General features: G+C 41.6%; 1 protein-coding gene across 1 annotated transcript; it reads right to left on the minus strand.

Annotated features, from left to right (window-relative positions):
* Positions 1–5,692: 5,692 nt before the first annotated feature.
* LOC139447645 (leukocyte elastase inhibitor-like) lies at positions 5,693–14,502 on the minus strand. Its single transcript, XM_071229061.1, has 2 exons — positions 14,426–14,502; positions 5,693–7,450 (listed from the first exon to the last, which is right to left on the minus strand). The coding sequence occupies exons 1-2, from the start codon at positions 14,481–14,483 to the stop codon at positions 6,246–6,248; spliced, it is 1,263 nt and encodes a 420-aa protein (XP_071085162.1). The 5' UTR covers positions 14,484–14,502; the 3' UTR covers positions 5,693–6,245.
* Between the last annotated feature and the right edge of the window lie 309 nt (positions 14,503–14,811).

A 14,811-nucleotide genomic window follows, 5' to 3' on the forward strand; every position in this document is an offset into this window, starting at 1 on the left:
AGCAAAAAGCTGAAATGATTAAGTGACAAACAGAAAAGCAAAGGACTGAAAGAATCGCCCTGAAATATTCCTCTTCTAATAGATATTATTATTAGCTCAAATGTGGAACAATTGCTGAAGTCCCTGGGTGGTGGTTGACGTTGACCTTTCTGCGTATCTAGTTCAGCCAACAAAAAGTTCTATGGGGTTAAGATCTGGCGAAAGGCGACGGAAAAGCTGTAACCATTCTGTAGATAGCCATCAGTTGCACTTGCAGTGTGTGCCCTGGTATTATCTAGCTGGAACATTTCCTTCTGACTGGCCTCAACGATATACCTGGAATATTGCTGACAGCAGCGTTCAAAGATTTATTCTGATGGCTCGGAGTTCAACCCCCTCTTGAACGATTGCGGACCTTTTGTGTAGATGCTCTTCTCAAACCAAATTCTCAACCTGCAGTTTCAGTTGCTGCGACAGTCCGGCTACGCGAATTAAATATCCCGATGTACCTAGACACCTACCCGTGAAAATCCGGGGTAGAATAGGTCTTCAGCAAGCCATACTTGCCGTAAAGGGCGACTATGCTTGTCGTAAGAGGCGACTAACGATATTGGGTGGTCAGGCTCGCTGACTTGGTTGATACATGTCATCGATACCAATTGCGTGGGTCGAAGCTCATGATGTCAATGGCTGGATTGTCTGGTCCAGACTTGTTTATTTACAGACCGCCGTCGTATAGCTGGAATATTACTGAATGTGGCGTTAAACAACAAACAAACAAACAAACAAACCTTGGCGCCAGTGGTGATCCGGGAACCGTATTGCTGATATATATCGCTGAGCCCAGAAATGGTGCTCTGGTGAACTTTGAGGTGATGTGCCTGCTGACTGAAACTCCAGAGCAACTTCGAGCAAACCGTGGTCAATAAATGTTTGAATGCGATGCGGATTTAAATGGGCAGTATCACTGCTCGCCATTCCCTCAAATTGCACGTGGATATTTTAAACAGTTCTTTCTTCATTAAATGTTCATGCACATTTCCACTACCTCACGCAGACATGCATAACAGTTAAAATGATGCATTTTGATACGCTAAATACTTTCCATGAACATAAAGGAGCATTTTGTTGGTAGAAATGATAAATCTAACATTCTTATCTAAAATAACTGAAATTGCCTCTTACGCTACCACTTATGCGTTTCTAATTTGGGGAGATTAAAGATACACTCCATGCTTAAAGTAGCCGCGAACGCGTATATATTGAGAGCTGGTTGTGTTCCTAGGAATGTCACCAGCCTACCCGTGCTGGTGGCTTTCACCGAAGATGTTAAACGGTACCCAAATCAAAACCAGTTTGAAAACATTTGCTGTTTAGTTGTTGTTATTTTTTGTAAACTGTAACAAATTTTCTCCTAACGATCAAACCACAGCAACGGACTGCTTAATGGTTTGGTTTGCGCGAGTAGAAGAAAAACATGGCGTCGCCGTCGCAGTTATCTCCCCTTCCGCTGACCAGAGAACATTATACATCGTCCACCTATCTCTGTTTACACAAAGGGTACCTCTCATTCTGCTTACAGTTTATAATACACACGATACGTTCTATTATGCGATTAGTTCCACATGACTGAATGCTTACGAATACCTGCCTTCCCTTTCCTATAATAGACTCTTCCTTTCAGCACAAGTCAAAGACCAGTGTGTCGTGAATATATCAACCTATCTTGTCCCATAACATACAGTGTGAACTGGCTCCTAGTGACAACAGATCACACAGTGCACTGTATTTAACATACCCAGAACTGGCTTCTGAGTGCTGACAGTATATGAGTAGAAATCGAGAAGTGATAGATCATTTCTAGTCTGCGTGCGAAATGGCAGGTCTGCAGGGTGTGGAATATAGAACTTGACAGGCTTGTAGCCAACATGGTGATAGATCATTTCTAGTCTGCGTGCGAAATGGCAGGTCTGCAGGGTGTGGAATATAGAACTTGACAGGCTTGTAGCCAACATGTAGTTCATGGTGATAGATCATTTCTCGTCTGCATGCAAAATGGCAGGTCTGCAGGGTGTGGAATATAGAACTTGACAGGCTTGTAGCCAACAAGCAGTTCGTGGTGGTTTGAACACGCTGAAGCTCCCTCATTGTGTTAAACGTGTTGGTCCACGGGGGTCAGGTGAAGCAGGAGCGACAGCAGGCGTCCATGGCGTGTATCTGATGGATGTAGAGCTCCACAGTTCGTGTCCTCAGCTCCATATGTATTGTCCTAAAGAAAGCCCAGACGATTCTCCTCCCTCTGACCAAGTAAACATCGCCAAATCTGCTATAAGTTTGGGCAAAAATCGATTCTAATTGGTCAATCAGGGGTATCAAATCACAATAAACACCTCTGATAGTAACAGACGATTTGACGACCGGACAGAAAAACTTCTTTTATTTTTTAGTCATTGTTGGAAGACTCTTCTTTTAGGATGCAAGCCTCGGAGTTTTAAACTGTTATTGACTCATGTCGATATAATGTATTTGATATGAAATGACGCTCTATTTATATTGTCACTAACAAATGTCACAATCCCTTTCACACCAACGGTGCCGATTTCCATCACCATACTACCGTTTCTTAGCTGCTTCTCACGCTGACCGACATTGTACCCCCCACCCCCAAAGAAAAAATAATAAAAAGTAAAAAAAATAAAATAATAATAATTACAAAATATCTTAGAAAAAAACCCCATAAATATGGATGCATTAAGCAGAAACAAAACACAAAAAAGATTATTTCCGAAAGGTGATATTCTTTTTATTCAATGAGAACATGTTGAAACAGACCATTTCCGACAATGTCGGTCTGTTGGTTGGGCACAGAAACAGCTGACTCGTGTTTATCTATGGAATGAAACCGCGTGAGATCACAACACATCACAATACCTGACACATGCGCCTTGACTCGCACTTCAACAGACTACAAGTCTAAAAGTGCATGTATAAAATAGGACTAAAAGTTCAGTACTCGTGCACGGTTTGCAGCACCAAGACCAGCAGTGGGTATCATATACAAAGTAAATCATCTGGGAAATGAACATTTTAGGATTAACATTTTAGTTTCTTGTGTCCGGAGACATGTGGTTTACCCGTATACAAATAGCATGCAGGTTGCCTTACTAATGTGGTACAGTACGTGTTCAAACTGACACTGTATCATATTAGTATGACAACCTGCATGCTATTTGTATACAGGTAAACCACATTTCTCCGGACCTTGCCTTTCACACCATACAACTCCATACCCATATACCCACAGATCCGACACCTTTTTATCCGGACGTTTGTTAATTCCGGACATTCGTCAACCCGGACATTTGTTAATTCCGGACATTCGTCAACCCGGACATTTGTTAATCCAGACATTTGTTAATCCGGACATTTGTTAATTCCGGACATTCGTCAATCCGGACATTTGTTAATCCGGACATTTGTTAATTCCGGACATTCGTCGACCCGGACATTTGTTAATTCCGGACATTCGTCTACCCGGACATTTGTTAATTCCGGACAAATTGTCAAACCGGACATTTGGTAATCCTGACATTTCTTAATCTTGACATTTTTAATCCGGACATTTACTAATCCGGACAGTTTTACCTTGGAACCTTAATGCCCTGATTAACACTTTCCAAATTTTACAAGGTCATCGTTTGACTTACCATTCACACGTTTCATGGGTATATTTAAATGACCTAATTCAATTAACACATTGCTAAGCGTGGTTCAACAGCGAGGGTTAAAGCACACACTGCCCTCGGTTTCCTTGCTCCAGGGCCGAATCCACTACTTGTTCGTGTGAAACAGCGGAGCCATTGATCACTATACGGCGTAAAATCCCATTCACTCACTTATATAATTCCAGCATTTGCTTAAGCCAGGTCACCTCAATAATCAGACCAGCTGTACACGTACAACATACATATACAAACACAGAGACAATAAATATACAAATGTAATATTCAACCGGTTTCAAGACTTGCAAAATGTATACCTTCTAAATGACAGGGTTTCATGCCGTAGATGTTTCAACCAAAACACCACATTTAAATCAACAATAACATTGAATGAAAAAAACAGTAAAATAAAGATGTAAATAGAAACTTAGATATATTACAGTCAATCTAAAATACGTCAACTGTATAAAACAAGGTGAAAAAATGTCAGTAGAATAATTGGAATATCAACAAAATGTTTTGAGTACTCATTTTGTTCTGACAGTGCGTTCATGAGGAGTCGGTCACCCTGTCGCCCGTTCACAACATACCAAGGAATTGTACGCCATCTATTCTCTATGCTGCGATACTTTGAGAGACAAAGAGCGCCATTATTTAACATTTCCGACCAGTGGAGTGCAGGAGGCCATTAGGCCTGTAGGCACTAGATGATGTTGCCCCACCCCTACTCCCCCGCGCGACTACACAAACACGCTTCAGCCTCTCTCTGACACAGTTTGCATCATTTCATTCTATTTCAGACTTTGTCAATCTCAGCATCAAGTAAGTTCGTGGCCCCATATCTCCTAGCTGATATACACATACCGACCCAACACTGCCCTTGTCCTATTGATGCAAGTGTTGACGCACAACACCTGTGTCCCCCAGATTTAAATGTCCCCTAAACACTCCCCCATCCCCCTCCCCCCACCCCGCGTCCCGTTTAACTTCCATGATGCCGCTTGCATCCTGACAAATTTCATATACTGAGGTCATATGTTACAAACTAACCCGTGCTACCATGGTTACGAACAGAACTGAGACTGAGGACGATCATACCATTATTGACAAAAACACATACACGCACAGATGGACACCTAAATATGTAATACACCCCGTCCAAAAAAAATAAAATAAATAAAAATAATAAAAACAAGGATATACCCCGTCAACCCGGAAATCGATCCATTTCCGGTCGATTTTTGTTTGGAAAAATGTTTATAATCAGCATGATGATACATTTTATCCATTACTCTTTAATACGGAACCTCGTTAATCTGGACAATGTTGTCTGGATTAACGAGGTTGCCTTTGTTACAGACACAGTATATAGTATATGTTTAGGCTATGTGACGTTGCATTGACACACATGTATATCTAAGGGCAAATCAGCAACAAGAAGCTGACACCTTACTATGCATAGACAAAACAATGGCATAATAATTTGAAATTGCTTTTCAAAGGCCGTCACGCTGACGCTGCAAGTCATTTCTACGGTGGCCCTTAAGGGACATGGAGTCTGTTTTTTAATATTTTGATATTTTACTTTTATAGTAACCTTTTGCAAATTAACGCAATTTGTCATACAAATATGTGATAAATCATGTATAAAAACAACCGAAAACAAGGAAAATGTACTTTCAGGTAGCTGTTGAGTCCCTGAAATGTGAAGCGAAAATGTCAAAAACTAAAATGAAACTACAGAAAACTATTTCCACCGCGGTGGAAATAGTTTTCTTTTTTTTTTCTTTTAGTTTTTGACATTTTCGATTTTGTTTTTTGACATTTTCATTTTAGTTTTTGACATTTTTGTTTCACATTTCAGCAATTCAATATCTTCTTTACACATGATTTATCACATATTTGTAAGACAAATCGTGTTAATTTGCAAAAGGTAACGACAAAAGTAAGTGAAATATCAAAATATGGAAAAACAGACTACATGTCCCTTATGGGCCACCGTACATATCAGAACGTTTTTCTTTATATCCGTCAGGCCAAACTTGATTAAACCTTGGTTTACGAATCCGCAGACTCCAAATATTGAAATGTAAAAAACCCAAATAATGTATTTTAATTCCCCTGGCCAAATATAAATATGATGTTAAAATCCTCATTTACTGTTGCTGTCAATATTTATAAATTAATTGAAATACTATAATTTAAACTTGTTGAAAATATATACCACTATACTGTATGCCTGAGGGTCAATTTAACTGTTTCACCACTAAACTGGTTGTCTGCGTCGAAGTAGATCACACAGTCTGCGCGATGAACGCTTGAGGAAGGGGGCGTGCATAATTGACCCCCGTGTCGTGTACTTTTGTGAGAACTGTCTGACTCTCTAGTATACACCACAGCATCATCCTCATCAATGAGAAAAAATCCCATCAAAGAATTGCATTGTTACGCCTTCCTCGTCCACCTCATATAAGGTCCGTATTCTCGAAGGAGGTTGAGGAATTTCCCAGTTAATGTCGGTCAAGGACAACATATTCTCAGTAATTACGAGGCACGTGGATCAGAATATTTGCCCATGAATAAATCGGTTTTTGTTAATTTGTCTTTAATCACGAACATGAAGGGTCTGTCGGCCTTGAACTCGGGGGGCACTGACCTCAGCGCTATACCTGCCCCCGTGACCCCTGACCCCACGCTGCCACCCTCATCCACGTCCAGAACTGACATATGCATCACGTGATCTACAAACAAATTCTTAGTGCCATCTATCGGCGACATATCCGCATTCTTCTCAAACACATCTTTGATCCCCATTTTCTTCAAATGAGGTTTGAGGTCAAGGTCACTCATGAGATTCATGCGCGGCATGCGCAAATGAAAGCGTGCTGGCCCTTTCATATCTGTTATGAGATTCTGAAACGTCGTGGACGTCAGCTTCCGTTCCAGTTCTTCAAGTCCATTGACTTCATCGGGTAGAATTACATAAAAACTAAACCTGTGCGAGTCGTATGGTATTTCAATGACCTTGACCTTAAGTTCAGGGTTTATTTTATAATAGTACCTCCAGTCACAAAACATCATGTCGACTTTGGTTCGGGTGTATCTGTTGATGTCGAACATGGTGCGGTTGGTCAGCGTGCGGTCAAACAACATGTCCCAGGAGCCATTGAAATAGACGGCGTTCATAAACAACAACGCCCTTTTGCTTTTGACGGATAAATTAGTCTTGAAGTCATTCAGTTTGCCCCGGGTGTTCCTCTTTATCCATTTCTTAAGGGAGGACACTGCGGCATTCTTCGTGTTGTGATTATATTTCCGTATTTTGGCTTTGTAGAATTTCCTCATCCGTTTGACGAATCTGTTTCTGAGATGAATCGATTCATGAACGTACAACGCATCGGCCACTTGGAACGACACATTGCGCATAGGTCTGCGCATCATTTCTCCAAAATGGCGGAACGCCTTACGCACTTTTCTGGGTCTTTTTAACAGCTTATATCCTACTGCATTGAATATTTCCTTGGCAGTAACGTTCGTTGCTCCGAGGTACACCATGGAGACAGTCTTGAACACACTGACGGGGGAGAACACTAAATTTTGCCGCCCCGAGGATAACTGTTTGTAGAGATTCCACGTGAAGTTGTTCGCAACGGCGGCAAACTGGGCGTGCAGGCGTGGCGGGAACTCCGACAGCGGTGGACGTCGTCTGCTTGCTCGCTGATGTCGACGTCTGTGTCGCGCCAGGCATTCTGGGAAAGACCAAACTGGCATTAGCAGAGTGAACTGATATGCATCAAACGAACACAACATTATATTGAAGCATTGTGTAGTTTGCCCTAAAGGAACACTTGTTCTTCCCTGAGACACATACAGAAAACTACGTTTATAACGAACACGCTTATAACGAAGTGATGGATATAACGAAATGTTGTTTTTGGTCCCGCAAATGGCCAAAAACAACAGTTCGTTATATCCATCACTTCGGTATCCTTTAGTTGAAGCGCTTATAACGAACTACGGTTATAAGGAACAGAAATTACTGGTCCCTTTGAGTTCGTTATAACCTTTGATTCGAGTGAGTGAGTGAGTGAGTGAGTGAGTATGGTTTTACGCCGCTTTTAGCAATATTCCAGCAATATCACGGCGGGGGACACCAGAAATGGGCTTCACACATTGTACCCATGTCGGGAATCGAGCCCGGGTCTTCGGCGTGACGAGCGAACGCTTTAACCACTAGGCTACCCGACCGCCCCCGTTGATTCGAGATTCAAGGAGATTTGAAAACAATATAATGTTGTCCGTAGTTTGAGTTGAACGGGGTCAATAAAAGAATTAGAATTCTCCGGATACCATAAAGTTACATCGTCATGTAAGTTCGAGTAAGATATGTCACACTGTACATGGCCTGTCTCACAGTCCCTGAACCATATTTATTTCCCTTCCGCCCAGCCCTGACTGTAATGATAGCTCTATCTGCAAGTCTAGATTTTACACAAGACACTCCCATCTCATTGGGGCTCCTTTCAAATATAAATGTAGTTACTTGTTTCTATCAAAAATATATTTTAGAGACGAAGGGTTGGTCTTCACTCTACGCTACTTCATCTAGCCTTGCTCCAAGGCTGCACTGCAATATAAGTCCATGGATGTGTTGTAATGCAAACCTCCTAATAGGCAAGTCTAGATATGTGGACAGTAAGGACTCCAGTCTCTTATGGCGACAACTTGTTCCTACTATTGACATAATCTAGAAATTATGATTAAAACTAATAATCATTGACTTGGAGACTTGTGCAAGTCTATATATCCCCCAGTGGTCTTAATTAGCTCCATCTGAAAAAGGATGGTGGTTTTTGAAGTTACCAGAGTACATCCCCGTTACAGGCCCTGGGTTGGCCCTTACCCCGGGCCATGCCGTGTGGCAACAGCTGATAGGTAATGGCCAGCAGATAATCCAGCAGACGACACATTTACAATTTCAAACAGAGAAACAGCGATTAACACGAACAGATCTACTTATCTTTCAATAATAAATGTGTCAGTGTTAAGCCTAACATCAAAATTTCAAACTGCGTCCAAGCTAATGAATTTTCTTAATCTATGTCAGGTTTTAACATGATTGTCAGTATTTTGCAAAATGCTCAAAAGATATCATGATAGGTGTCATCCCCATTATTTGTGCACCTATATGTGTATATACAATTTCCATTCCGCCATGTGAACCCCATTTCTGGGGTCCCCGTCGTGTTATTGCTGGTATATTGCTAGAAGCAGCGTAAAACCCAACTCACTCACTCCATTCGACCAACACTTGAACGTGCTTCTGTGGCGGGTACGTGGCCGTGTGTGAACAGTTCAACTTGCAGCAGTAAGTATTGTCACTGGTCTGTCCCAATCTAGGCGCGATGGCCTTGTGGGTAAGGCGTGAACCCATCGCGCCGAATCCCCTGGTTCGATTTCATGCTTGTGTACAATATATCCAAGACATATCATTTTACCCCGCCGTGACCTAGCGGGAATATTGCTGAAAGCGGCATACATTCAGACTCACTCAAGTAATGACCAGCCAATACCTGGTCAATATCTGATCACTCGCCAATGATGCCACCATTCGGATTAATTCAATGAATGTTCATAAGTACTGCTTGCCTGGTGATTCCCTAACCGCTGTTGCCGTGGTACTCTTCCAAAATTACCGTTTCAAAAACTACTGTTTCTCTAAGTACTGATCCCCACAATACTGATTCCCCCAAATCTATTTCCCTAAGAACTGTTTTTCTAAATATTGATTCCCCCCGAATACTGTTTCTCTAAGTATTCACTCCCTACGAACTGTTTCTTTGAGTTCTGATTCCCCCAGTACTGTTTCCTAAGTACTGATCCCCGAATACTGTTTTTCTAAGTATTGATTCTACAAAACTGTTTCTCTAGGTATTGACTCCCCCCAGTTCTGTTTTCCTAAGTACTGATCCCCGAATACTGTTTTTCTAAGTATTGATTCAACAAAACTGTTTCTCTAGGTAATGATTCAGCAATACTGTTTCTCTAGGTATTGACTCCCCCAGTGCTTTTTCCTAAGTACTGATTCCCCCAATACTGTTTCTCTAGGTATTGATTCAACAAAACTGTTTCTCTAGGTATTGATTCAGCAATACTGTTTCTCAAGGTATTGACTCCCCCAGTGCTTTTTCCTAAGTACTGATTCCCCCAATTCTGTTTCTCTAGGTATTGACTCCCCCAGTGCTTTTTCCTAAGTACTGATTCCCCCAATACTGTTTCTCTAAGTATTGATTCAACAAAACTGTTTCTCTAGGTATTGATTCAGCAATACTATTTCTCTAGGTATTGACTCCCCCAGTGCTTTTTCCTAAGTACTGATTCCCCCAATACTGTTTCTCTAAGTATTGATTCAACAATACTGTTTCTCTAAGTATTGATTCAACAATACTGTTTCTCTAAGTACTGATGTCCTTCGTATGATTTGTCTTGAGTATTGCGCCCCCCCCCCCCCCCCCCCTCCACACACACTACTGTTTCCCTGAGTACTGTTTCTCTCTTTCCTGGCATTCAATGGCCTTATCACATATCAGTTGTGCGACAGAACTATCATGCGAATAGTAGTGAAGCAATTACACTGTCGTGAATTTTTATTCAGTAACCATCATGCTCTTGCCGACATTGCTTTTTGTCCTGTAAAAAACTTTTGTCAAGTTAAAACATGTTGTTCACGATATGGGCAAGGGAACACGTGGGTCAGCAGGAAGTGGTACGCTGACCAGCGGAGAACTCAGGACAATTTCTTACGAAGTACTGAAATGCGTGTTTTCTATCACTTGACAAAACCCCGCATCTTCAGAATATGAAACCTCGAATGTCCACCTAAAGGGTTGCTCTTAAACCGTCCAGCGTTTGAACATCAACTGACCTCTGAGTGATCAGCCGTACGTGCGTAGTAATTTGCAGAGACGTGATACGGCACGTCTGCGTGATTGTCTGTGAATTAACACGGCAGTGACTTGGTCAGCCGTGCGGACGGGGTTCACGTGGATTTAAAGGGGCATGCAGGCTTGTCCAACATGGGCTGAGTGGACTTACAAAGAGCCCCCGAAAACAGAAAAATAATACTAGTTTTATAGTGGTAGTCCGTTGAGATACCATGCTGCAGTTTAGCATGGGCACTCCACTCAGACCGACCAGTCCTAGCCGACCAGTCCTCGTTTTAATGCAGAACGCCAGGCAGGGTAACAACAAGTACCTTCTTTTAACATCTTTTGGTGTGACGCTCCCGTCGAACCACAGGCCTTCCGTTCTCTGGCCACCACACAACGCGAACAGAGCAGATACACAACAAAGCAGTATCAATTTATTTAATTTCATCTGTGTTATTTCCACCACCGACCCAGGGGCGGTCGGGTAGCCTAGTGGTCAAAGCGTTCGCTCGTCACGCCGAAGACCCGGGTTCGATTCCCGACATGGGTACAATGTGTGAAGCCCATTTCTGGTGTCCCCCGCCGTGATATTGCTGGAATATTGCTAAAAGCGGCGTAAAACCAAACTCACTCACTCACTCACTCCACCACCGACCCCTTTGTTTTGAAAATGCAATCTCTACACTGAGTGCACCTAAAAATAGACTTACGCTCAGTGATCCCTGTCAGGTGGATTGAGTGAAACTAAGAAACGTAAAATAAAGTCAAGCAATATTTTCACAGCTGTTAAAACTGCGTCGTTGATTTGATTCTTCCTCAATGATGTCATTAGAATCCACCCTACTAAACGAACGCTTAATACTATTGAATGTACGTCTTACGCGATTAATCTAGGCGAGATAAAAGAAGTTGTGCTAACTCGCAGCTTAAAGAGAGTACTGTTTATACGAGTATTCAAGTCGGTCTGTAACAACTGAACATTGCGGGACTGTTCACGCCCCAGGGGAAATGACAGCCTACCAGCTGTTCAAGGACGCAGGCTTTCACAACTCAACGGGGCCAAGCGCTCACATGAAACAATGAGTGTAAATGAGTATAAAATTAATTAATCTCATTAATTATAAGCTGTACTTGGTGTTCACAGTATGTTTGAATAAGTGGTATGAATATATTGTAGAGTTCCGGTGGTATATTGTTCATAACAAATGCTCACCTGTCGAAGCTAATTAATTTCTTTGAGTTGTATTTTGAAATAGGTGGCATAATAATGGCGACATTAAAACTTATACTTGGTTTTCACAGTATTTTCAATGAGTGATGTGAATGAAAAATTTGAAGTAGATGGTCGGATAACGCAATATATATATATTGTTGGGATGTTGTACAAAGTTTTACAATAGCGTCACTACATTGAAACCTAGTTTTTCCGGTAACCTGCTTTCCCCGTGATGTGACTTAAAATATGCCTCTGTTCACCCAGCAGTGAATGGGCACCCGGTAGGGTGAGTTGGCAATGTAACTATAATAATCTTCTATCACCTTACAGGCTGCTTGGGATGTATACTCCCCAAGGAGCTGAGAATGAAAATTGAGAACACACTGATCCAGTTCCCGGGCTAATAATAAGGTCTGTACGACAAAAATGGCGAATCCAGTGCGAACCTACCGTCAGGATTAACAAGGTTAACTGTATTCCACTGACATGCTTGAAGAGGTTGTACTTGAGCATGGTGTTAATTACTACTAAAACAAATAAAAGTGTGAATTTGCATTCTAGAGTCGGTAAATAAGAATTTGAAAACATAGTCATATTCAAATCAAAATAACTAAAAGTACCTTTTAACAAATGAATTTTCTTTCCCGACTTTAAGAGATTCCCCTAATAACAGAATTAAATTAATAAGCATTAACACCTCAATCAACGAAGGTCAACGTTTCTCATGACGATCACGTGAATGCGTGAACGTGTATTGTTATATTCCGTTTTAAATACTTTTGTTTGAATGTTAAAGCAGTAATACAAGTAGTCACCCGTTCAGTACAAAGTGTCCCGGTAATAGAGTTTGACACGTGTTGTCAAAGAATGGCGAGGACTAAGTATGTTTTCTCTAGTTTCACTGAGGGAATGGTAAAGAGATGCCTGACTGACGCCATAGTGGCAGTGCTTTCTCATAGCGATTTGGAGACGACGTAACGTCAGGCTCTAATCGGACTCGTGCTCCGCAGCATGGCACCATGACGTCAGAGCCCTATATAGGATCCTTTACGGTGTCGAGGAATGGCACTAAAATCTCAAAGTGGACAGCGGTATGTCAGCCGCGAAGCATGGCACCACACGCTTGGCGTTCTTAGATATCGACTAATGAGAACACGGACCATTTCATAAAAAAACCATCTCTACTGTCAAACAACAACACTCCTATTGTTGGCTACAGTTAATGACTGACAACACAATGCTTGATCCTTTAACGGAATAACAACACTGGTGTAAACACATGAATGGGGATTAAAAATAAAATGAAATAAAATGAAATAAAATGAAATAAAATAAAAAAATAAATAAAGAAAATAAAAAAACAACAACAAAAAACATAATCAAAGCTTTAAGAAAAAAGGGCTGAAATGAAAGTGCTGGGGGGGGGGGGGGGGTGGGGGGGGGGGGGGGGGGGGAGCGAACGCTAAAAACAAGACAGTGACAGTGACAAAGGGGAAGGTATCAATGATTCAAAGTTAACATTTGGAGAAAGTAGATTGTTCACTGGCCCAATAGAAATTCTAACTATCCAGCATTTTCGCACATACGATGTCTCACGCAACATTCTACACAGGCAAACCTGAAGTTGTCTTCTAAGTATTGTGAGTGTGTCCAGGTAGGAAGCATTTATATATGGTCTGTCGTAAACCACAGGAAGTCGCGTGCACAACATTTGTACATACTTTTCTCTCACTCGGTATTTTTCTGTTGTATAGAAGGTCAGACATAATAAACTAGTTTCTCCCTCTTTCTCCACAATCAACGGGTGCATTTTGAGGGGACACCACCCCCACCCGTAACACAAACACTCACACGACCACCCCTTTACATGTGCATAACGCGACGGATTATGGCGTATTCAGCTTTAGTTAGCTTAGCACAATAGAGATAATGCGCCTTTAAATCTATACAATAGAGTTTAGTAATTTAACCTTTAACTTCACACATTATTTGTGACAATAGAGGATTGGGAGAGAGCCTTTAACGGCCCTTCACCATCTGTCGTCTGCTCCAGGTGTCCGGCGCGCGCACTGGAGCGTTATATTTATCGCTGGTCTCATGCCTTGGTATTGATTTTCAATTATCACATTAGCTTTCCCCCAAACAACCAGCCTGTCCCCCATCGAACGCGGGGGGTGAATGTGACAGTGCACAGTCCACATGTAAACCACGACCCCTCTAAGATTCGTGTACCCCTGCCGGCCGTACTATGTAGACCTGGTACTAGCCAGGTATCCCAAAACACAATGCATCTAAAACAAAGTAACAGATTGCATCGGTGAACAATCCGTCTCTTACATCAACTGCTATTTTTGCAACAACCCCGAGGCAACGTGTCAGTAGTGAGGGAACATAAATCGCATTTTTATGAGAAAAATATTATAATAAGTACGAGTCAGTGTTAAAAATAGCCACTGGTCAACGCATGGTACACTTCAAGTATAAACATGTACGCTTGTTGCATAGGCAGAGAAAAAGAGCGATCAGGTTCGATCAGATCCGACTGTTTAAATGATATAAATGTAAAATAATTACTATACCCGTCATGAGAAGAATCGCCATGAGACACACGATGAGAGGGACTGTTCGGAGCGCCATCTTACCCCTCGCAACAAGTTGGGACTGCCGACAGCAAATCAGGTGCTGAGTAGATGTAACTTTCGGGTACGCTTGCACACCAGTTACCTCCCTTAGCGCTATGGATTTATTGAAGGGGACATAAAATAACGTGTTTTTCTTATCGGTATAACTATTTTCCGAACCTTGCTCTCGTATTGTGTAGTCATAATTATTTCAGGATCAATAATGAGTCAGTAAAAGTGAAAGTCATGTGTTTGTTTAGTTGATAAATGACACATTTTATTTTAGTTACATTTTTGTTATTATCTGTAAGTTTGTAAAAAACAACATACAACTGAACCTTGAA

The sequence above is a fragment of the Haliotis cracherodii genome, unplaced genomic scaffold (assembly GCF_022045235.1).
Source record: "Haliotis cracherodii isolate W230 unplaced genomic scaffold, xgHalCrac1.p SCAF_7, whole genome shotgun sequence".
NCBI lineage: Eukaryota > Metazoa > Mollusca > Gastropoda > Lepetellida > Haliotidae > Haliotis > Haliotis cracherodii.

Excerpts from the sequence above, each read along its gene's own strand:
- LOC139447645 (XM_071229061.1), bottom strand. The coding sequence starts at position 14,483 with ATGGCGCTCCGAACAGTCCCTCTCATCGTGTGTCTCATGGCGATTCTT. Across the intron at positions 7,451-14,425 it reads GGCGATTCTTCTCATGACGG|AATGCCTGGCGCGACACAGA; the intron begins GTATAGTAATTA and ends GGTCTTTCCCAG.